Source organism: Podarcis raffonei, chromosome 2, assembly GCF_027172205.1.
Source record: "Podarcis raffonei isolate rPodRaf1 chromosome 2, rPodRaf1.pri, whole genome shotgun sequence".
In the NCBI taxonomy this organism is placed as follows: domain Eukaryota; kingdom Metazoa; phylum Chordata; class Lepidosauria; order Squamata; family Lacertidae; genus Podarcis; species Podarcis raffonei.
Window position 1 is genome coordinate 49,142,645 of NC_070603.1, and position 21,963 is coordinate 49,164,607.

At 42.5% G+C, this 21,963-nt stretch overlaps 1 protein-coding gene across 2 annotated transcripts in view; it reads right to left on the reverse strand.

The window, feature by feature from the left end:
• Positions 1–21,963, reverse strand: part of LOC128407747 (rho GTPase-activating protein 7-like) — an 89,588-nt gene that overhangs the window by 60,185 nt on the left and 7,440 nt on the right. The window contains exon 1 of one of the 2 annotated variants that reach the window (XM_053376508.1): positions 5,262–5,853. The exons of the other annotated variant lie outside the window; for it this stretch is intronic. Coding sequence (XP_053232483.1) covers positions 5,262–5,376 — 115 coding nt within the window. The 5' untranslated portion in view covers positions 5,377–5,853. Of the gene's footprint in view, positions 1–5,261; positions 5,854–21,963 lie in introns of those variants that run through there. 2 annotated transcript variants of the gene reach the window in all.

A 21,963-nucleotide genomic window follows, 5' to 3' on the forward strand; every position in this document is an offset into this window, starting at 1 on the left:
GGTTATTTCATCAAAGATTAATTGTAGCTGTTGGGGAAGAGGCTACCTACACACATGGAAGAGTCAGGTATTTCTGCCCCCCCCCCCTTTAGGGTGCTAGAGATTACCTCCTGGAATCTGAAGCAGTGTGCCAACACATTGCTGTACTTACTCAAAGCTCCAAATCCATTTTGGTCACAAATTAAGGAGACAAGCTTTGAATGAATCTAACGGCCAATGTCTTAATATGTTTTAAATTAGCAATTAAGGTTTTAACTTATATAATTTATGTTGCACTCTGGTCCGTGACTGAAATAAATCTATTATTTCATTTTGGTCACAGGAATCCTCCTGTGCCAAAGTATTTAATGTTTTACCTAAATGTTGATTCATTATTATATAATTATGTTAATTCATTGTTATGTTGTAATTATGTTATTATATTATGGGGGTACATTTTCTTACCACTGTAAAAAAGTGGCAGGTGATGGTGGTGGTGGTTAAATTTTATATACTACCCTTCATCACAACAACTTAAGGTGGCTCACAGAATACAATATAAAAACACAAATAAATAATTAAAACAAAAACAACAAAACAATACCCCCCCTTCCCACAGACACATTTAAAAGGCTGTAGAATATTAATCGGCCAAAGGCCTGGTTGAAGAGGAACATTTTTTTGCTTTCTGTTTGCCTTCTTCATTCCAAGCCTGAATTCTACTGGGGGAAAACAGTGAGGGGCATAGTTAGGGGGCCACTGGGTGTGTCTGCGGCTGAACCACAGGTTTTTTGAGGCAGGCCCCAGATCTCATGCTCTCCCCCAGATTGTTCTAAAACTTCCTTATAAAAAACCAACCACATTGCTTATAAGATGGCTGGGATAGTGCTGCTGAGACCAGGCCTTGGTGACCTCAGCCACTAAGAGGTTTGAGGTCATTCTTATCTGCCAGGCCTAGATTACAACAGAACATTGCAAACTTGCTTTTATATAAATTGATGGCATTTGAAGTTTTAGAGTGTACTGGAGGAGTTGGTTGGTAGGGGAGATGAGAAAGAACAGAGAATCCTCAATGACAGCAACAAGCAGGAATCAAGCAGGGGCAGAAAAAGGCCCATTAACTGAATTCAATAGGTCTTGCTTCCACGTAAGTGGGGTTAGGATTGCAGACTAGGTGGTGCAAATGCAACCATTTTTGGCTAATTATATATTGGTGTCTATAGTGAGAGGGGAAATGGTAGACAAAAAGTAATGCCTCTCATCATCAATTCAGCTTAACTTTTTTAAAGTTTATTTTATTTAATACTTTGTTCAAATTTTCCAATGGGTGCATGAAGAAAAAACATTCGCATTATGTTCTTAGCATCCAGTCTCCTACAGCCATCTCATCAATCTGCTATTGGGAGAATCCTGAATACAGTCAAAAGAGCAGGCTTCTTGCAGTGGAATTATGGCAAGAGATCCTTCCTCCCTCCCCTGCTCCGGTGAGTGAATGAGGTGATAGCAAGGTTTTTAAATGTGTTTGATGATTAGCTCAAATTCAAAATGTGTGGAGATAGAGGATGCCCAGAGAGCCACTCTGTATAATACTTTTATCAGTTTTCTTATCTCTGCTAATCAAATCAAGTAAGCAGGGATTCCAGTTTAGTGGCTGGAGGAATAGAGCAAGCAACATGACCTTTTCCATCTGTCACTCTTGCAGTGTCAAAACTGAAGGTGAATAAAGGGACAGATGAGATTCCAAATGAATGCAGAAAGTGAGGAACAATGGAAATAACACATTCAAAAAATCAGACTGGAAGTAGGAACTGGTACTCAATACCACACTTTCTTGCAGCCAGGGCTGGCCCAAGAAATTTTGCCACCTAAGGCAAAAAATAAACTGGTGCTCCTCTGCAGGAATCATAGTTTGTTAAGGTTGATTCAACAAGCAGCAGCAAGAGCACTGTCACTGGGATCAGGAAATTCCCAGTGGTGGCAATGCTGGGGACCAGGGTGGCAGACGGGGCAGTGTCTGTGGTCCACACCCCTCACTGCCTCCTCTGCCCTGTGGCGGCCTCCATGGGGGCGTTGTGTCCTGAGGCAACTGGAGGCAGCCTGGGGTGTCGTCAGGCCCAGAGCCCTGCCCAGGTGGACAGCGGCAAGATCCTCACAGCACTGAATCCACAGCCAAAGGAAGAGTGGCAAAAGCACATGAGGAGGTCCCTCTCTTTCTGACCCGCTGCCCCTCCCAGCCGTCATCAGTCTGCTGCTTGAGGCAATTGCCTCAGTGAGGCTAATGGGCCCTGGCTGCAGCCCATCCTGACAGCCACACACTCTCGTCATTTATATTTGCATCCTTCTATCATTGGGGGAGACATCTTGCTAGTTATTAATAATGTATGTTCACCTTAAGGAAAGTGGAGCTGGAGATATGCCACCATTCCCTAGATGTACGGTAAGTCCATGAATGTTCACCAGGATGATCCACAACCCCCAGGTTCCCAGCTTTAATTCTGTAAAAAGCAAGCCTGTGGTGTGGGATAACAGAATAAATAGGAAGCTGCTTTATACAGAATCAGACCACTGGTCTACCTAGCTCAGCATTGCATTGCAGACAGACTGACAGCAGCTCTCCAGGTGGGTGTCTTGCTCAGCTCAACCCGGGGATGACACAGATTGAACGTGGGATCTTGGGCATGCAAAGCATATGTGCCTACCACCCTACCCCAAATAGATTAAAGTACAATCAATCAACCAACCAACTAACCAACCAACCAATAAATGATCAATATCGCAAAGGGAAGAGAGGGGATTATGGAAGAGGATCCTGGAAAATAGCTTTTCCATGATCAAGGTGTCTCCCCTGCCAGGTAAGTAGCTTTTCCATTCACTAGATTTAACCCTGGCAAGCATCAGTACCTACAAGCGCTTGAAACCTTTTCAAATACATGAGATTTTTAGACTACTCTGGATTATTCTTTGCCAGGCAAAGGAGATTCCTAACATTATCTCCCAGATGCACTAACTTTTCTGTTTAACTTACAAGAGCAATTAATTAATGTCTCATGTTCTAAATCTTGTCCCTATGATTATTTTTTTTTATCCTACGTCTTTTACACCACAATCTGTATTACAGATTGTAGTTTTTCAGGGTTGCCATGTTTTGAAGAGCAAAAAAAGGGACAAATTTGCCAACTTCTTCTATGGATTGCTATGACAACTCTACCCATGAAAAAGAGGACGTGTACTGGAAAAAGAGGACATATGGCAATATATCATACTTCACATATGGGGAACCAAAACTTAGAGTGACTGGCCTACCCAAAGCCACATACAGATGTTCCTGGCAAAGACTGATCTCCAGATTCCCCACTGCTAGCATATCTTTGCAACTGTGTCCATGTCTATGACACTTTGCTCTGCCTGCCTATGACTCTTAACATTTTTATGAGCCCAGACTCAGCAAAGAACATAAACAGCAGGCCTACTGGACATTACCAGGACAGACGGCAATAAGCAGACTGAGCCGTATAAGTAAACCTTTAGTATCACAATGTTCGAATTAAGGTTCCTTTAATGCATGTATGGGGACCTGTGGTCCTCCAGATGTTTTTGGACCAGAACACCCACCACGCCTAACAAAAGGCCATGCTGGATGAGACTGATGGGAGCTGGACGCCAACTACATTTGGAGGGCCATAGGCCTCTCATTTGCTTTAATCAATTCCAAAATCTCTAGGCGTTCAAAATTTACGAAACAGAACCAATCAGAATGGTGCCCTGAGCACCTCCACTATTGGTTAATACTCATGTTTTCAGACATAGTTAACCATTTCCTTGAAGGCACTACTTGTCCACCTGAACATGTAAGAATTAAGCTTGAATACCTGGGTGGATGTCATTCATAGTAAGCAAAGAAAGCTGTCCCAAATAGGAGCAGTAGGGATCTCTTGGTTGACCAAGGCCTAGCCGACTCACATCCCCCAGGCCCTCCCAACCTTAAATATTTTGAGTGTGTGGTTCAAGCAAGTCTCAAAGGATGCCCTTTCCCCACTCTAGGGTCCTACAGTCTTTAGTCTAAGAGTCCTTCTTTTACTATAAAGGTGTACCTCAAAATGCTAATCAATGCTTTTCCTTTGGTACAAACCCTAATATGACTAACCTGGTTAAACAAGGCTGGCAATTAATACCATGCATGCTACTTGAATTCCTTTCAGAAAAAAAGATGGGATATAAATGTAATATAGAAATAAACAAATACCTATATTACACCAGGGCAAGTGAGTGAGAATGCAAAGACCAGATAGAGGACCACAGCCAAGAGCAGAGTAGACTTTGATAGCTTCAGGCTCTGCCCCCTCTCCCGCCTCACTGCTAGCAGACATGCTGACAGACAGGCAGCCACACAGAACCACACTTGCCCCATCCTGGTACAGGTGCAATGCCTCCCTCCCACAGTCCCTACTCACCTGGTTGAACTTGGGGGTAACAGGAAACAATATTCTCCTAACAACAGATCTGGTTAATTGCTAAGCAGTATCAAAAAGGTAAAGGTACCCCTGACCATTAGGTCCAGTCGCGGATGACTCGGGGGTTAAGCTAAAAAGTCAAAACTTCGTTGCCAAAAAAGAGGTGTCCTCCGACTACAACTGCACTATTTGAAAAGTGTTGTATTTAGAACACATTTCTAAAATGTTTCGCTTGGTATTACCAGATTTCCCCACTGAGTGTCAGGGTATCAACATGTCAGTCTGCACGCTATCACATAGATTTAAGGTTCAATAGTTATATATGCTCCATTTGGCATTAGAACATCAAAACATTGCATACTGCAGTGAACTGAACGTATATACAACCATTTCGTTCCAAGTGTTTTAGATTTCTTCTACGACTTTTCATAACAGCTGTTTGTGGTCACCACACTTGAGAGTTGCATGCACTAAGAAAGAACAGAACTAATCTGACATTTCACAATCCAGGATTTCACACGATTCCAAATTCCAATGTCTAGTTTATTACATATTCACTTGACATATTTAACTGGGAAAGTGATGTACTGAGGCTGGTTTGCATCAACAACTAAGAAAGCAATGAGTCAATATCCTGCATTTCCCGTTCTGAACTACCAAGGTATGACCCCGAACCACGATCTCAGGTGGGATAACATATATACTTATGCCAATACAACACTGATAGCTCCCTAAGAGACTTCCTCTCCATTTTTGGTATGGGAAGTGCACACAGTCAATAAAGGCAAGTAAATTGTGAAGATTAGTAGTGAAAGAACTCAGACAACTGACCTGACAAGCGTTTTTCTCGTGCGCTCTTCCAGAAGACATCCCATGCTTTGTTGGTGGAGACCCTGATATGCTCACTGAAAGACCTCCTCAAACGAGACCTCCCTGGGTATGCCATCCTTTGCTGTGCAACCCACAGAGGCACAGCTAGCCCATTAAGATCCAATGAGCTGAGCAAAAATTTACCATCGTTGACAATGCAGTTCTCCCAGGCAGTTTTCTCCTTTTAGATCAGATGGGGGGGTGTGGGGAGAGAAGGTTGCTGTATAAAGAGCATGCATGTAATTTGTTAACACCCCTCAGAGGCCAGGATGGGAAGGGGGGGAGGAACTGGGTGGAGGAAGAGTGAGAAACTCCTTCCAAACAATCTGGGGTCAGGCTGAAAAGGAAATAGCAGCCTGACGGAGTCCCCCTGACTCAGAGCAGATCTGCATCTCAGCTGCCACATTTTATAAAAAACAAAAAACATGCTGATTGCTCTGCAGTGCAAATAAAAGAGTTAGGCAACCACAGAATAACATTGCCAGGCAGGCAGTTCTCTGTACTACTTCCAAGCTCCTCCAGCTCAAGAGTGTGTATAACAAACTTCCTTGTTTTCCAGTTTTCTTACTGCTCTGTTCTTCTCTTATGTGTGGGAATAGCAGCCCTGCTGGATCAGACCAAGGGTCCAGCATCCTGTTTCTCACCATGGCCAGCCAGATGTGTCTGGGAACCCCAAAGCAAGGAATTAACACGGCAGGCTTTCCCTTCAGTTTGCTGCCTCCTCCTGCTGCTGCAAATGCGTCTCAACCTGGAAGTTTCATTTAAGTATTACAGGTCATACTCACTGCACAGAGCTATCTTTGAATTTGACAGATTCCTATTAAAAGCAAGCCAAAGGCAGGCAGAAATTAGGCTTGCAGGGTCGACTTTGCTTTTCCTTGATCCTCAAGATTCTTATACACTTAGAATGAAATCATTCTGAGCCCAGGGCTACGAGTACAGGAGCTCACAATCCTGCACATAAAAAAAATCCCAAGCTGTCTTAATTTCAGCAGCAAAATTAGGGCGGCCAAGGGGCAGAAAGGAGCCATTTTATTTCTGCTAAATTGGGAGTCAAAAATACTTGCTGGTCTAACTAAAATCACTCAGAAACTGTATCCATAGATCCTGAGCTACCTTCTGCCTGTCTCATCCCCCCCCCTGCACCCCACATCTAAGCCAGGGGCCATTACTTTATCCTGTGACAGGAAATGCTCCACAGTATTTATGTGTCATGCTAAAATCATATATTCCCCCCACTGCTTAACAAATGCTAAGTGCTCAACAGATAAAAGCCCACTCTCCCTTCCATCCTATTCCCATCTCCATAGCTTGACTTTAAGGTTAATACAGTACAGATTTCAGACTGTGTGCGCAGGAAGCGCTGCACACTGCCCAATATTTCCCAATACCAGATAAATCGTGTTTGTCATTTCATTATGATAAATGAATAGTTCAAACAAAAGTTGTGGAACCTTGGCAGTCATAGCCACAATGGCCGTTGGAATGAAAGTGCAACTACTCCAGAGTATTTAATATTCAAATAGATGTTCTGTGGAAAACACTGCTTTGACGTTGACATTTCCTTCAGTGGTAGGTTTTTAACTATTACCATCCTAGGATGAGAGAGTATACTGAAAAGACAGCAGTGCCAGGACCTCTTCCCTCAAACTGCTAGAATGTGCCACATGTGGTGTCACCTTACAGATATATTTCATTTGCAGATTATGTTCAAGTGTATCACTTAAGCCTGAATGGATTCTCCAGTTTGAATAGTTGGCTGTTATGTCAGAAAATAAACAAGGTGGTATTCAACTAGGTTTTACTCAGAGCAGATCCACTGAAATTGATGGTTTTAACTACGTCGTGTTCATTTCTTTGAGTGGGTTTATTCTGAGTAAAACTTTGTTGAATACTATCCATATTCCCCAAGCATTATCCAGAATCTGGCTGTTCACTTCCTCAACTTCCCCCCTCTTTGTCTATTTGCTTTAGAGCTGGGATGGAGAACCTGTGGAGCTCTCGACAATGGCAACAGAAGTCCAACAACATCCACAGGGCCACAGGTTCCCCATCCCTGCTTTAGACAAAAGGACATAATATTCAAAGCGCCAAGCTCTGTTCAATATGCCAACAAACAAGCAAACATCATATAATCTGTGATGGTTTTGCAAAGGATAGGTGTACCTATCAGTTGCTATTACCGGTATTTGTTTTATTGAACAACATTATGCCTCAAGTGGAAAAAGTCCATAAAGTGTTTCTTCTTTTAAACCACTTTTCAATGTGAATGCAAAACTATATTGGCCAGAATGCTCATTCACATTACAAATGTTTCACAATCGAAATTAACAGAAATTAAATATTTCATATGTTCTGGTTTATTTTTGTCCCATTTTTGTTGCATTAGAGCCACTCCAGAGAGCAATATAATAAGGTGGCATTGGGGAAGCATCACAGAACAAATTAAAGCTGAATAAATTTACCACTAAGCTCTGTTTTTGTCTTAAGAACATATTGCAGAATACACCTGCAATAAAATACTACTGCCGAGGGTTCTGGGAATTATAGTGTAAAACATCTGGAGGGCATGGATCTGTTTGGGATCTACTGGAGACATGAGGAGAAGAGATGTGATAAAAGCTGGATAGAAACATACCTCCCTCCTCCGCAAGGAATAACCTACTGCAGGTTTGCCTGTAGCAATGTAGTATTTCTATTGATATTACATTCTCTGAACATTAATCCTTATGTTCACCTTTCCATAGTACAAGGTTATAAAGCTAAGGAACTACATTTAGGAAGCTTATTTAAAAACTGTTCTACCTTCATTTCAGGAATTCAAATAGCAAGCAAATCTTTTAAAAAGAAAAAGATATTCCAAGACACATTTGGAGCTTTTTTACAGGAAGTTATGCAAGCAAGAGACAACTCTACCCTACTAGCCTGTGGATTTGGACAAAATCCTGCTATGCCTGTTAACCTAAATTTTAAGCTGCTGTAAATAGTTTTGATTTTAAACATATGCTAGTGTGCTTTAATTATTCCAAAAGAATGCATGTATGCAAATAGTTTCTTGACAACTTTATTGGTTATCACTTATCAATAAACAATGTATTAGCCACATTGTTTTGGTTTTTTTTAATTTTACTGTATATTTACAACCATATTTGCAGCTCTTTGCAATATTATGGGTTGTCATGTATGGTGAAGGGGCAGGAAGAGGGTTCCGCAGAGTGGCTACACTAAATGATTGCTAGAGTTTGTCATTTGAATCTATCAAGTAATTTGCATAGCAATATAAGCCCAATGAGTTACTGAGACAAATCACATAGTAATTATACATCCCAGGAGCAAAATAAAGCTACCAGTTCTGCAGTGGGATCTTTAGTATATCTGAAGTGAATGAAATAAAGTTTTTCAATTTCCAAGTAGAAAAATATAGAAATAGAGGTAGTTTGCCAAAACCATTGTTAACCTAATTTCTCATAAAGTGCTATGCTTATGTCATATAATGTCCAAGATTTTTATGAGAGTAACATTTCCACCATACGAATTTGCAACACTTTGGCTTACATATTTCAATTCTTGGATGTATGTATCAGTGCAGAATTCAGGCTTTTTTACTTGGAATAATAGGAAGTGGCTTTGAAAACAGAAGGCAGCTTTAGTGATCTGCAGTAGGGGTTAACTGCTAAAAAAGGGAAGAGGCAAACTCACAAGTGTACTGCAAACTTATTGCCTGAGCCTAACCAGTTCTTCATCAGCCAGATCTTAGTGAGAGTTACATAAAGCACACAACATTTGTCACTGTTTCAAACAGGAAGTTCTTTAAGGAAGTGAGATCTGTACAGATCAAAATGAGATGAAGCCCATCAAGCTTGATTAAAAAATAATACTATTGAAGTTGACACAGTTGGTTGGATAGCATTGGGTTTTGCTACAAAGCCTTGAAACTACTGTACCTATAATAAATATAATATAAATCTGCACCTTTATCTTTTCATTGCACCCTCCTGCAGCCTTTTCTGTTTTTGTCTTCTCAAATTCACTGGAACTGCATCACCATAGACATATGCTCTCAACTTTGCACTTTGTTTAGCTTCCCATACACCAAAGAAGTAACACAAATTGCCAATATCTGTCATTTCAAATATCACCTTGAATTTGCAAAATCTATGTCCAAATCCCATAAGGCGTAAGCTATTCAGCAAAGTGATCTTTAACAAGATGCAGTCAGCAATACAGTGGAAAGCAAGATCTACCTGTTTACTTTTTAGTAGCAATTTATCTTCCATTTGTTTAATTCCAGTCTCCATTGTATTCTGAAGTCTGCAGAGCCTCATGATTTGGCAAGGAAATTAAACTCTGTCCTGTTTCAACCTGACTAGGCTCCATCCCTGCCAGAGCAAAATGCAGCTAGTAAGCACAGTTGCTGCGAGTAGTTAAAGGAGCCCCGATGCTCTGCTCACTTGTGCACAGAGCATTAGGGCTATCACAGCTAGGGAGGGGGAGCCTTTCTCTCCCCAGGTGAGTGGCGCAAAGTAGCCCCGAGGCTCCTGCCACTCGCGCACAAGCAGGGAGAGCATCAGGGCTGTCTCAGGTGGGGAAAGGGAACCTTCCCAATCCCCAACTGAGCTGTGCAAACAAGCTGTGCTGTCCCAGCCTGCGAGTGCCTAGGTGAAACCACCTCAGCTCTCAAGCCTCGCAGGCAGAGGCTAATGCATTTCGTTTTTTCAACATCACTGTATATCGCCAAACTGCAATGTTTGGCTGGTGATGCACTGTGATGTTGAAAAGCTGATATTGCCCAGCCCTAATTCTCAACGGGATTTTAGCAGGATATCTCAGAATAACAAAAGCCAATTCCAGCTTCTGATTGGATCCCTGGGATGTCCCATTTTTGGTGGGGCACTCTGGCACAAATCAGCTACCTTATTCCAGAGCGTCAGACCAAAAGATGCTGATTTTTTGGGTCTCATGCTCTTGTGAGACCAAGAATCAAGCATCTTTGGGTTTCACTTTCCCTCGCACACGAGAGAACTAAGGTCAGTGGGATGTTGGAGGGTAAGAGAGATTATGCAACATGACAACAAGTCCACATTTATTTTCACCTTCACAGTAATAAAAAATAATCACATCACAATCACTAAGATGAACTATTCTATATAAATACAAATTTAATAATTTCACCTACATTCCATTTATACTTGAAACTGCATTCAGGAAAGTAAGCTCTTTATCTTTCATTGATATCCATTTATTCAAGTAAACTGTTTTAGGTTATTGTCTGGCAAGGCTTGTCGTTATGTTACTTTTTAGAAAAAAAATATTGAAAAAACTTTCATAGCTGATGCAAAGATTACAGACACATCTTCATTGGTTTGCATACACAAGTATTTGGGATGTAAGGCAGCTCTTAAGATGTGCTTAATGTGCAATATAAATAAAAATAAATAGTCAAGGTTCCTAGATATGGATGATTCAGACACAGGTTCAGAAGATTGGCCTCATGCGTTACCTAGTTTCTTTCTCCTGTCCTCCAGGGCCAAGTTTCCTCTAACCATAGCTTGCTGTGATGTCTGAATTGTAATTAGAGTGAACTTGGAAGAGGGAATTGACATGAAAAAGAGAAGAATGGAGCATGGATGTCTGGATGATCAGCACATGATGTCTGAACAGAGTCAAAACAGAAGCTGGTCACAAGGCAGACCACAAAGCTTTTCAACTAAAAATAGTGAGAAGTGGCTCTGTGCTGCATTAGCAGACACTATTCCTACAAAAGAGGAAGTGGTTCTAGTCAAGAACTACAAAACAAAAACTTTTGCTTTTAAAAGTCTCCAACAACTATCTTGTTCTCTTATTGCCAGACTTCAGGACTTGTACGAACACGGCTTCTTCCCCAGGGTTCAGCTACTAGGAAAGAGCTGCAAATGGGCAAGCCATTTACAAGGGTATTCTTACCTAATTTGCTGGAGACTCTGTGAGCTAAAAAAGGCTTCTAAGCTCCACAAGAACAGACCACCGCATGTGAACACAGCAAGGGAAGAAGAAATGTTAAATCTGCCACTTCATTTGGCTCTAATATGTTTCTTAACTTGGGCACATTGTAATTTAGTAACAGAATAAAACAGGTTGACCAATTCCCATCCACTTGCATATACAGTCATACCTCTTGTTACGTTTGCTTCATGATAACGTTTTTTCAGGTCGCGTCCCATGGTGACCTGGAAGTACCGGAAAGGGTTACTTTCTGGTACTTCCAGGTTTCACCACTCGCGCATGCACAGATGCGCAAAATGACATCACATGCATGTGCAGAAGCGGCGAATCACGACCCGCACGTGCGTGGACGCGCAGACGTGGGTTGCGTTCCTTTCAGGTTGAGAACAGGGCTCTGGAACGGAACCCGTTCGCAACCAGAGGTACCACTGTATAATAAACTTGTAGTTTTCTCTAATAAAACTTTCAGTCACATGCCAGCTCCGAATCCACACAGTCATTTTGCACTCACTTCACAGACAAGTATTAGGCAATTAACCACGTGCTGGCCTAAAGGCTAGTTCACAAGGTCAAACACCAAAGGTTGTGAACACACTCTTATCCTTAAAGCACATGTGAAGCCCATTTTCCTCCTCAAAGAATTCTGGCCACTGTAGTTTACCTCTTATCGAATTACAATTCTCAGCAATCCTTAACAAACTACAGTGCCAGAAATATTGGGGGAGGGGGGATGTGCTTTAAAAGATGCAGCATGTGCACAATGATGACATCATTGCCATATTGAGACTGGGTTTCATATTTTTACAGTATGCAACTTTTAAAATCGAATGCTTCATTTTTATTCTTCTATCTTTGGTACAGTTTTGGTTTTCCCTGTAGAAAGGTGACGAACAAATTCAATACAGTGGTACCTTGGTTCTCGAACTTAATCCATTCTGGGAGTCCATTCGACTCCTGAAACCGTTTGCAAACCAAGGCACGGCTTCCGATTGGCTGCAGGAGCTTCCTGCACTCAAGTGGAAGCCAGTTCGGATGTTTGGCTTCTGAAAGACATTCGCAAACCGGAACACTTACTTCCAGGTTTGTGACGTTTGGGAGCCGATTTGTTTGGGAGCCAAGCCTTTCAGGTACCAAAGTACCACTGTATAAGTCATGATCCATCACCCCATCACCCACCTAAGTTTGCAAAAAGGACTGTGGAGGAAGTAAGGCAGGGAGGAAAGAGGACAAAGGAATTAATATTGCAAGGCAGAGGACTCACTGTTCAAACTCACATCTACAAAGGATGTATCACAATTATATTTATGAGACACTTCATAAATTCTCAAGACATTGTACTAAAGAAAAGAGAATAAAAATTACAATAAAACCATGCTGTAAAATAAACTTGAGATGCAACCAGCCATCAGAATTCAAGACTATAGACACACCACAGAACAAAAACAGCCATTTAATGTTGCCATTTGAACCACCAACTGTACTACAAGACCTTAAAGCCAGGTATTGGAACAGAGAAGTCTTGACCTAGTACCAAATCAGTAACAACATAGCGGCAGGCAGGCTTCCCTGCGGAAAAAAATCCCTATCTAGGGGCCCACCACGGAAAGGCTCTCTTTTGTGGCTCACTACTGAGCATCTGATTAAGAGGGCCATAGGAAATGCCCTCTGTAAATGGCACAGCGCCATCCTAATACATTGCTTCTTGAAGTCTGTTGTAATAATTCTTGGACATTGATCTGCAGAATTTTACAGCAGCCAGTTCAGGATTTGATTCTCATATGTGGTACAACAGCAGTTGAGACCTGGGAAAGAAGCAGCAGTCAAACAGCTAACTGGCTTTCTCAGTTAAGAATACCACCAAAAATACTTTAGAAATTCTTCCTTCAAGTGTCTCATGCTGCAGCTACGGTACTAATGAATACATGATTTCAGTAATTAGCATTTTTCATTAAGCTCCTTTTTCCTGAAGAACTTTAGCATGCAGATTAAGCAGGACTTATAAACCACTGCCACCCAGCAGTCTTTCCATTTTATTTCTTCAGAAATCTCTTTTAATGTAGCTCCAGTTTTCTGGCATTTGTTTGCAAGTATATTTTAAAAAGGGATTTTATCACCACTTCCCCTGATTGTGCCAAGAGACATCTTTCCCAAGTGGGCCCCTTTGTACTAAATTCCTTCAACATAGTGGAGAGTCTGCTTATTTATTCAATTTCATGTATGCACATATGAGAAGAGAAAAGGTTAGTCTCCATACTTAGAATCAGGCTGACATTTACTTTCTAAGCAAACCTGAATAAAGGGAGGACATGGGCTAGACTCCACCTGCTGTCAAGTGGCCGATTTGTAACTATAATACTGTTTTACGACACCCCAGTCACTGAGCGGTGCAAGATTCCAGGGGTTCCAGGCACTTCCCCAGGGGTTGTTTTTCTCCTTGAAATGAGAGACAGCGGAGACTGTGATGTCTTTATTATATTTGGTTTATGTATGCATATATATAACCTGAGCCTACGATGGACGGGCTCCCAGCATTAACACCCGAAGACAGTCTTGCTTCTCCCATAGCCACAGTCTTGGATTCTAGCACATATTTGGCATCGTTCTGTGTCCCAGCTGTCCAGCCTTCAACCTTATTCTAGCTTCTAGTTCACATAAGTCAACTCCCAGCTCAGGCCTTTTGTATTTCTATCTACCCGCCCATTTGTTGTCTGGCACAGAGCCGCTTCTTTTGTTACCTTAATGGCCTATACTTGGAGGGCAGTTACCACACCAGGAAGATAGCCTGGCTATTCCAGAACTTGAATCTGGTCTGGATCCAGGAATTAGAAGGGGGTTCAGGCATACAGCCTACCCCTCTAAACTCATAGCAATACATGTGGCAATAGGCTGTATAAGATATTAGGAGATTAGCTTTAAAGAGCTCAGCTGATCCTGCGAATAAAAGATACCAAAAGCTTAATAGGAATATCCTGCGCTCCACTTTAGTTATTGCTAAAAGACACAACACTCATTTATTACCCCCCCCACCCCCCCTCCTCTTCTAGCAGTGGGAAGACTGATCAGTGTTAGAACGGGAGGCAAGCAACTTAACTGACAAGTTACATAGCCTTCAGGTTGGCATAGAGTAAATTGGAGAGACCAATGCAGCTCTTAAATATAATGAATCACACACCCCTCTTACGTCACATCCAGGCAGCATGTTAAGGTTAAGGTCTGAGAGGACCCTGATCAAAATGCCCTCTGGTGGGTCCCCACAGACCCCCTTCACAAGTGGCATTAGACTTCTAAGGATAGCTCAAAGCAAAAAACAGGCTACAGTTATGTTTAATTATTCAGTAAAAGGGAATGAGTTATGTCAGCAAGACTCAAACACTGTTAGTCTTACCTTTTGGGCAAGCAAATCAAAAGGGAAAGGGAGACCCTACACAACACGAAACACAGTTCTGTAAAGTCGAATTTTGTATCACCTCAGGAAACTGTCCCCCATGTAGGTCTGGGAAGGTGCATCTGGCCCTTTGTTTACATTCTCATCACGTTCATGGCTGCTTCTCATGACCCTCCCTCCCTGGAAGTGGCAGAGAAGCATCCCCTTACTGCTAATAAGGTCAGGGCCCCTCGAGGAGGCCAACTGCTTGTATTGGAATGAGCTGCTCTTCAGAGGACCTGGCTCAGTTTGGCAGCATGGAGAAAGAGAGCGAGAGGAAAAAGATCCTCGAGTTTGAAGTGAGTTTTTGCTGACTGGAAAGCCACACACACACACACAGCTTCTCGAAGCACTGCAGCAAGCAAAGCTGCAACAAGTTTTGCAAAAGAGCAATACAAGCAGGACCGAATTCCACGCTACCAAGGAAGGTAACCTACTTCTCTAGGTTCCCACTGCACCTTCTCTCAACATACACAGACACACAGTTTGAAGTACACGGTTCGTTGCCTCAAGCCCCTATTGCCTCAATAAGGATTTTGTGCCCTTCCGAACTATTCACAGCTCTCCAAATATCCTGGCTGTTCATGCTGCAAGGGTGGAGGGGGAAAAACAGAAGCAAGCTTTCAAAAAGTGCTCAGGCCAGCTCAAATCTGTTCCCTTGCCTACCACATGAATTGTGCTACTCCTGCAGAGAGTTGGACCCAGTCACAGCCAAGCAGAAGCACAACTTGATGAGTTAAGGAGGCACTCATGCAGCAAGGGCCAAGACACTGAATAGAAGGACACAGTCCACAATTTGTAGTTCAGGAGGACTAGCCAGCCAACAGAAATTTACATCCTGCTGAGTATACACTGCAGGGAGGCCGGGAGAGGATGAAAGGTGGCAGATTCCTTCCATTCTTCTCATTTCCTTCTGCTGAATGAACAGAGCTGGTGTTAGCAGCACAAGCAACTCAAATTGTTGCTGGAGGCAACAGGTTTTTCAAGGATGCCAATGAAGCAGCATGAGAGCTGAGACATGCACCCTATAATCCATTGCAACTTGCCAGTCAGGCCAGGGCACAACCCTCACCTTGTGTACAGCCATGCAAATGCCAAGAATTACCTCCACGACATTTCAAGGGATCCTGGGTTGTGTATCTTGGATTGCCATTGTATAGTCACGTGGGTTAGGGAACTGTTCTTGGCCAGTCTTGAACTAACACTACCCAGCACAGGCTTAAATTAAGTCCTCATCTTGAGCAAGTGATAGTGTTTGAAGGGAATGGGTGTGCAAGAACAAAGTGCATGAACAAACAAATTTGTATTTCATATCAGAAACTATACGCTACAGCTATACTATTTTATTACAGTTTAAGCACTTGGTTGTGTCATTTTAAATAAGCTAGAAATGCATAATATTTATACTTTTATATGTTATCTTTATTAAACCAATGTCTATCAATCTAATTAAGCTATTTGAAAATAAGTATTCTTCTGTACTTTAACTGACCATATAATATTGCCTTATCATTATTTTCCTCTTTGTAATGTACCTTAAAAAACTCAGAAATAAATAAATAAATTTATGGGGGGTGAACTTATTATGGGAGTACAGAGATATTTGGATGACACTCTGGAACTGGGGCAAACTGTAGCCACCGTGTGTCAGCTCGGCAGTAGTGCATTCACGCTCACGCTCTCTCACACACATACAAGTTAAGGGAGATCCTTCCTTAGAAGGAATGGAATTATCATCAGACAGAACTGAAGGAAAGCAGATTCAAAAGAAAAAATAGCATCAACAGTAGTGAATGTGGGAGAGCGAAAGGATTTACGTTAAAGGGCCCCCAAGGTATCCTAGTCAATATCAAGCTATTCCTGTGTTTGAAAGGTGTTTTAGCTTGATATCTCCAGCAGCGGGGAACATGTTTTACTGTGGGGCACAAAGAACAAAAGCACACACATATTGTTCAGATCATGGGCACAGCCAGGGTTTTTGTTGGGGGGAGGAGGCCTTTTGTTAGCAGGGGCAGAACCTCAGTTTGCTATGTATTTTTATTTAAAAAAATTACTGGGGGGCAGTTACCCCTCCCTACCCCCCCTTGGCTACAGACATGGTTCAGATCCTCCCAGTTCTTTAGTGAATTGCCAGTTTAGTGCTAGATCAATTAGTCAGAGCAGTGAAGCTACAAATCAAAAAACAAATATTCTGCTTTTTACAGTACCATTTGATCCAGAGAGGTGTTGATCTGGCCTAAGGGCTCCGTGGGCCCCTTGGACAGGTAGATGAAGTCACCCTCCTGTCAATTATCCAACATCACATGACACCAGGTGATTGAAAATACAAGCCATGGCTGCAGAGGAAGGCTCAGGAGCATGCTCCAGCATTTTCCTTTGTAGCTGCAGCTGGAATTCCCTTTCAAACCTTCCTATGACTGGTAGGGCTAACTAGGTCTGTGGCCAAAGGCTCCCCCCACTTGCTGATTGAATCTGCTGGCCCTCTTGATACTATAGCAAGCCAAAGATGATGCAATCAGTTAGAATATGTGCATTTTGCTATTTAATCATCATATGCGCGATATCCATTCCTAGATAACCCTGTGTGGTTCAGAGGGAATACATCCTCGTGTGAAAAATAGTATTTCCTGGACTTCACATGGAGGAGTGTTTGACTTGCCACAAGAGACCATTTGCCTTGCAATGATTAGCAAGAATAGCGCCATTGGATTGCCAAAAAATATGGTGTGATCTCCGTTTCATGTGCTGCAATAGGAAAACTGAGGTAAGGAACCTGTGATTTCAGCCGCATGATCATTCATTAATTTTAATTATGAAATGGAGACTCCTTCTCTTAATTTTGCCTTCCCTTGTACTAGAAAGCTCTTCGTTTTGCGGTTTCTGTCATGGCAACTGATTGAAAAATATAACCCATCAAGCCCTTAGCAGATATGCTACAAATCTTAGGGCTGGTTTAACTCATATTGTTGTGCCAACGTCTCTGGGGGCCAAAACAGCAACTGTTTCAACAGTTAGAGATAAAATATCCACATTCCAAAATACAGAACAGACCTAAAACTAGAGATAGGGTGAAGCATCTACAACAAAGGGGCAGGGGTGACCACAGCTCAGTAGCAGAACACTTGCTTTGCAAGCAGAAGGTCTTGAGTTCATCTCCATTTAAAAGGAACAGGTGCAGGTGAGGAGCAAGATCTTGCCCAAGACTCTGGAGAGCTGCTGCCAGCGAGTGCTAGGCTAGATCATGTATGGCTTGACGTAAAGCAGCTTCCTGTGTTCCTATTTGTTCCTATGGAGCAAATCAGAGGGTAAACATCAAGGTCTAACGCCACCAAGTTCTTTCCATGATACTGCCTGGGTTATATACACTAAGTTGTTGTTGTTGTTTAGTCTTTTAGTCGTGTCCGACTTTTCGTGACCCCATGGGCCAGAGCACGCCAGGTACTCCTGTCTTCCACTGCCTCCCACTCGGAATATACAGTAGTTTCAAAACAGTCAGTGATTACTAGAATGGAAATACCAGTTTCCACACATCACACAGTGTATGTCAAATATATATATGGGCAGAAAGAGTGGCCAGGAGGCATGGATTAGCAAATTCACAATAGAATTTGCAGCTCTGTTGGCTTCTGAAGGCCAGAGTGGAAGGGGGCCACTTGTTCCACCCCCAATTTTTTTGCTGTTGCAGCTCCAGGCTGGGACAGTAATAGGATCCAAACTGGCTCCCTCTCAGATGGATAATGAGGCTGTGGTTCTGGTGAATCCATGGCTGGCTCTGCTCCGTCCTCACCCCAGTAACATCCTGTTTCAGGATCTAAGCAAGCTACTGTCAGCAGGAACACTGCTGCTGGTAGGAGCTTCTCCACTTTATGTTCTTTCAGCAGCTGCAGCAGGGACCTCCACAGTGACAAAGCCTCCTACTGGTGGAGCCCGACAGAGGGACACATCTCCTAAACCTAACCCTAATCCAGCAGCACTGAGCATGGGGGAAAGGATCGCCCTGCAAGTCATTCTATTTTGCAGCATGCACAGTTTGAACTTGCCAGTTAGGCATGCAATATGAGGAAAATGTAACCTTGCTCAGCTATCTTGGTTTCCTGAATCTAAGAGAAAGCATTTCTAATATAGAGTTGCATCAAGCCATTTCAAGCATGAGAACAAGAACTGATTGTTCACTTAATTTTTAGCACATTTCCTGTTGTCTTGCAGATCTGTCCAAGAATTCTCAGTCCACAGAAGAGATAACAAAACAAACTCTTTTCTGGGTCAATAATAACGTTGTCTCCGCTTAATGATCCTGAGGACTGGGGTGGGATTAATTTGATATATCTAAAGAAAATAAAAATACACATGTACACATGGATTGATAACAGTGCCAAGATACCATGGCCTGTCTCAATATTATACTGAGTCGAAGGCACTTGACACGTTTTACTGTCATCAGGCAGTAAAAAGAGCAAGCATTGGCCAGTATCAAGAACAGTTTTATAGATGCCACTTTGAGGGCTACTACTGAAGCAGGAAGTAAAAATAAAGGCTATAATCTAGCACAAAATCGTATAGCTGAAGTCAATGGTATTTAAAGTAAGCATACTATTTCAAAAATACAATATGGCATTCCTTTTTTGTAAACCTACAAACCCATGTTATCAACTGACTCAAGAAATGGAAATTAACACCCAAAACCTCATGGCTGTGGCACAATAGCCACAGCCTCCCTCCTTTGGTTTCAAGCACCAAGAACTCGTATAGCCTAAGTGAATATAAGCAACAGCTCTTATAGACTGATGGGGCCCCAAACCACATACACTGTACCAGGCCCAGGAAATCCTGTTGGCATCCTTGTTCAGACAGCTCTTTCCCACCATTTCAAATTTAACATGACAAGGCAGTACAGTGGTACCTCGGGTTAAGAACTTAATTCGTTCCGGAGGTCCATTCTTAACCTGAGGCGTGCTTTCGCTAATGGGGCCTCCTGCTGCTGCTGCACTGCTGGCACGTGATTTCCGTTCTTATCCTGGGGCAAAGTTCTTAACCTGGAGCAACCACTTCCTGGTTAGCAGAGTTTGTAACCCGAAGCGTCTGTAACACGAGGTACCACTGTACTGTGTATTGATCCAAAAGCCACAGTTACATAACACAACAAGGTAAAGGTAAAGGTAAAGGTATCCCTGCCCGTACGGGCCAGTCTTGACAGACTCTGGGGTTGTGCGCCCATCTCACTTAAGAGGCCAGGGGCCAGCGCTGTCCGGAGACACTTCCGGGTCACGTGGCCAGCGTGACAAAGCTGCATCTGGCGAGCCAGTGCAGCACATGGAAACGCTGTTTACCTTCCCGCTGGTAAGCGGTCCCTATTTATCTACTTGCACCCGGGGGGGGGTTTTCGAACTGCTAGGTTGGCAGGCGCTGGGACCGAGCAACGGGAGCGCACCCCGCTGCGGGGATTCGAACCGCCAACCTTTCGATCGGCAAGCCCTAGGCGCTGAGGCTTTTACCCACAGCGCCACCCGCGTCCCAACACAACAAGGTACTGCGGTGGAAAAGGAACGTGAGAAATTGGGATAGAAGTGCTAGCATTATACCCAGGAAAACTATTGCAGTAAGCTCCACGTCTGAATGCAGCCTTATTGTGATTTAGCAGCATTGACAAACCACTAAAATTCCTGCACCTATGGCAAAGGAGACACATTTGGTCTTGCATCTATCTGAGCATTTGAGACAGATTTCCAGGAGCCGTTCATGCTAACCAATAACTAAATCTAGTATCTGTCTTTTTCTACTATAAAACTTCAGAAATCTAACAGAGGCAAAGTCAGACAACATATGGTTTTCATTTAACTCCCTCCTTCCTGCCTCCCACATCTCAGGATCAGAACACCCCACCCACTGGGAATAAGATCGGCCCCTGTTGTTTTATCATCAGGAAATGCTTAGAGTTGAGAGTTATTGAATGAGGAAAAAAATCCCCACCACCCAGGGTTACTGTGTTTTAGAGAGTATTTTATACTGATTACATATTTTTATACTATGTAACTGCCAGAAATTACCAACTTTGAACATTTCCTAGCCCAACTCTAGGTTCTTCACCACTCTTCTCTCCCATTCTTTAGTTTCACCTTCTCCTACTATATCTGTAAAGTACCAGATGAATTAATGAGGCCAATGCAGGCAGAAAGCTACCTAAGAATTAGCTCAAGGAAAACCAGGTGTTAAAGAAACATTAAGCCTTAACAAAAGCATTGCAGTGAGGTGCTACAAGTTAATTAACTTGATTGTCAGAATTTCCAGTGTGGTCTACCAAGTGTGGGACACTCTCAGATCAAATAGCATAGACATCAATGGTTGAGAATTTTTGTGTTTGTTAAAATTATTCAGCATTCCATGCCTTGGAGAAGCACAATTAACACCACACACCAACAACCCTCCCTCCCTCCCTTTAGACTTACATCTATTCTCTCTTCAAATCGCACCATTCAAAAATTCACTCAAAGCAACTTCTAAACATTTTTGGGTGACTTCACCAAAATATCAGGCAAAGGAGCCTCCCCCCTTTTCTGTTTTCTTTCCTCAGCTGCAGTACCTGATTTTTAACAAGTTCCACCTGTGTGATAGAATGCCTCTCCATTTAGCAAACCACATAGCTGCCATTCAGGTGTGGAAATCTCAGTATTATGTTAAATGTTAAATACATTTACTCAGAATAAGCTAATTATTGGTAGGATTGCACATGCGTTCCCATCCTAGATATTGTAATCACACAACAACCAAAACATTAATTAGTTTCTTTCCCAAAGCATTTTCCCTAGAATATGACTCACTTTGGTGGATTAACAAATCTTCATCTCAGTTGTTTCCACTGGTGTAATCCAGTTTTGAAACAGCAGAGATCCATTCTGCTCTGTCCAATTCTGTTCCACTTTTCCTCTACCACCAGCAGCAGAGAGAGATGATAACTGGGAATGCAGATCGTGAAAAGAGGCAGTACAGAGAGTACTCACCTTCTACTTCTAAGATGTAATAGTATGGAAGGTCTTCATCTCACAGCTTCTTAGGAAAGAAGCCCAAAGCAAATTGAGAAAATGGCTCTGGAAGCCAATTCAAACAGAGACAATATTCCAAGAGATCTGGGTGATTAGTTGTGTAACCTAATTAAACAGGTGGTGTTTAAAATGGCAGTCTCTGGGGGTATTTAGAAATGTGTTTCTTAAAGAGCTCCCAGAGGTTAAGGCTGCCTGAAACTACCATAACTAAGATGCTCTG